This window comes from Sardina pilchardus, chromosome 16 (genome assembly GCF_963854185.1).
Source record: "Sardina pilchardus chromosome 16, fSarPil1.1, whole genome shotgun sequence".
In the NCBI taxonomy this organism is placed as follows: domain Eukaryota; kingdom Metazoa; phylum Chordata; class Actinopteri; order Clupeiformes; family Clupeidae; genus Sardina; species Sardina pilchardus.
The window spans coordinates 9,454,966-9,457,465 of NC_085009.1; the positions used below are offsets into that span (position 1 = coordinate 9,454,966).

General features: G+C 39.4%; 1 protein-coding gene across 1 annotated transcript in view; it reads right to left on the reverse strand.

Moving 5' to 3' along the window:
* Positions 1 to 2,500, reverse strand: part of afap1 (actin filament associated protein 1) — a 53,773-nt gene that overhangs the window by 43,043 nt on the left and 8,230 nt on the right. The window contains exon 2 of the mRNA XM_062517216.1: positions 5 to 133. Coding sequence (XP_062373200.1) covers positions 5 to 133 — 129 coding nt within the window. The remainder of the gene's footprint in view (positions 1 to 4; positions 134 to 2,500) is intronic.

A 2,500-nucleotide genomic window follows, 5' to 3' on the forward strand; every position in this document is an offset into this window, starting at 1 on the left:
AGACCTTGAGCGTTGAGGATGCGGTTGAGGATGTTGGAGATGTGGGTTTTCTTCTCCCGCACGCCGGCGCTCAGGTACTCCCTGTCCAGCAGGTCCAGGAAGACGCGCAGCTCCGACACCAGCTCCTCCATCGCTGCAGACACACACACACACACACACACACACACACACACACACACACACACACACACACATATGTTTAGAGACATGGAGCCATACACTTATAAATGAAAAACAAGACTACCAAAAGCTGCTAATTCAACTCGAAACTAGGGTTGGGTATTGAAAGGGTATATTTCGATACCGGTGCCAAATCGATACTTTCAAAACGGTGCCGGTTCCTAAACGGTAATTAAATCGGTACTTTAAAAAAAAAAAAAGAAAACAAGTTTTTATGATGATTTTTTTTCAAGAACCAACCAACAATATTTTCAGCTAAAAGCTTTCATAATAGGCCTATACAAATAATAAAACAAAAAAATCACATATTATTACACATATTATAGCCTAAGGCCTAGGTTTGCAGACTGTTTGCAACTTTGCACTTTTTTCTTCATTCTACCTAATCTGGTATTCCAGATGAATGTGTTGACCTACAAAGGCTAAGAGCAGTATCTGCACTTTTTCCAAAAAAAAATGTTTGCACTAATAAGAAGTGGCGGATCTGCTCTTCGATCTGTTAAAATTTCATATGGCTACCTAATACATTTCTTAGATTAATTTGCATTTTTAGTTTGCAGTTTGTACAGAAAAGTAGAGTGAAACCAAGGCAGATTGCAGTATCCACATAAATTGCATTGATTTCACTTGTCCTTACTGCATTCTGCCTTGGTTTCACTTGCCTTTGCCGTTACTGCATTCTGCCTTGGTTTCACTTGCCTTTGTTCTATTTTTACATAAATGTGTATAAATGACAGAGCTATGCCATTGTTAAGGCATCAAGAAGCATATCTTCACTAAAAATGTAGTAAATACCTCCTCAATTAATATAAAAACTGATTGATTATGATCACCTACTACACTTACTGCAAAATGTTATTGAATGGCCATGCAAGTATAAGCAGTAATGCAAAGGCAAAGCGCAGTATAGCCTATAACACTACCAAATTTTGCGTGAATGTCAAAAAACAAATGGTTTAATATTCAGCTCACTTTTATCTATCTAATGATACCCTTTGTTGTTGAATATAATTTTATGCTTATACTTGATGTAAGAAAAACACAAAAAGCTGTTTTTCTCAGTTTGCCATTTTTGCTGATACTGCTCTTAGCCTTTGTAGGGCAGAGTAGGCCTACATGTAATGGGAGGGTAGGCTATATGTTTTGTGTGGGTCCCTCACCCTACTATGGGGTGGACAGAAGAATGGGGATGAGTGATTGTGTGTCTGCAATGTCTTAAATTATTAGCCCTATTCTTCCAATTTCGTTGTATTCTGTGCAATGACATTAAGTAGGCTATTCAATTCAATTATATTCAAAATAAATAACCCAATGTTTAATGTATTTTTAAACAGGTCATGTTACATGTAATGCATTCATTTCTCATAAACATCGCATTTATCTATCGTTACTTTTTTGGCAACCGGCTATAGGCTACTCAATGCCGTCTTACAGAGAAAAATACGTCATACTACCACGTTTTACTAACAACTTCGCAATCTATCGTTAGGCTACCAGTTAAACAGCAATACATGGATGATCCTCTTCTGCCGTTTAATCGTGTATCACTACACTTGTAGGCTATGTAAATATACATGTAGGCTTTATTAATTTTACCGATGACTTTTACCCATAGACAGTAAAAGTCTGCCTAAGAAACGTCTCTGCTAAAAGCATGAGTTTTCCGTCCATAGCAACTGTTGCCAGAGTAATCAAAACGATTCAACTAGCATTGCACTGCAGACGTTGACTAGTTCTAGCATTTTAAACAACTAATTTCTGCCGTTTTTATGGGACAACTGATCATATCATTCTCCCGTTTATGCATCTCATTAACGTTTGCTTTGCAAGCAACACCCATTGTTGATGATGCATCCTTGGTTCGGTTCCGAACTGGTGGAAATGCGGGCAGGTTCACTAGCACACCACGGTTCAAAGACTTTCGAAGGCTGCACCTGTTCAACAACACCAGGTTAGCTGTCAGTAGAAAACAGCCTTCAGTGGTGTGTGCAGACTATGCACTGACGCTGCCGTTTTAAGAGTGAACACCAGTGAGCGCGATTAAGCAGCTGCATATTTAATGAGGCACCGAAATGAGGCACCGAAATTCACATTGTATTTCGGGATGGTTACTACCGTTGATGTTCGCCCCGAGTACGTACTTGTACCGAGTGTCGGTACCCAACCCTACTCGAAACAGACGCGCTACAAGGACTACACACACACATAAAAGAAAAAAGTCCAGAAAAATCTGCCGACCAGAGTTAGCAGCATTGGGCTGTCTTCTTGGCAAACGCACACACACACACACACACACACACACACAAACATAAACATATGA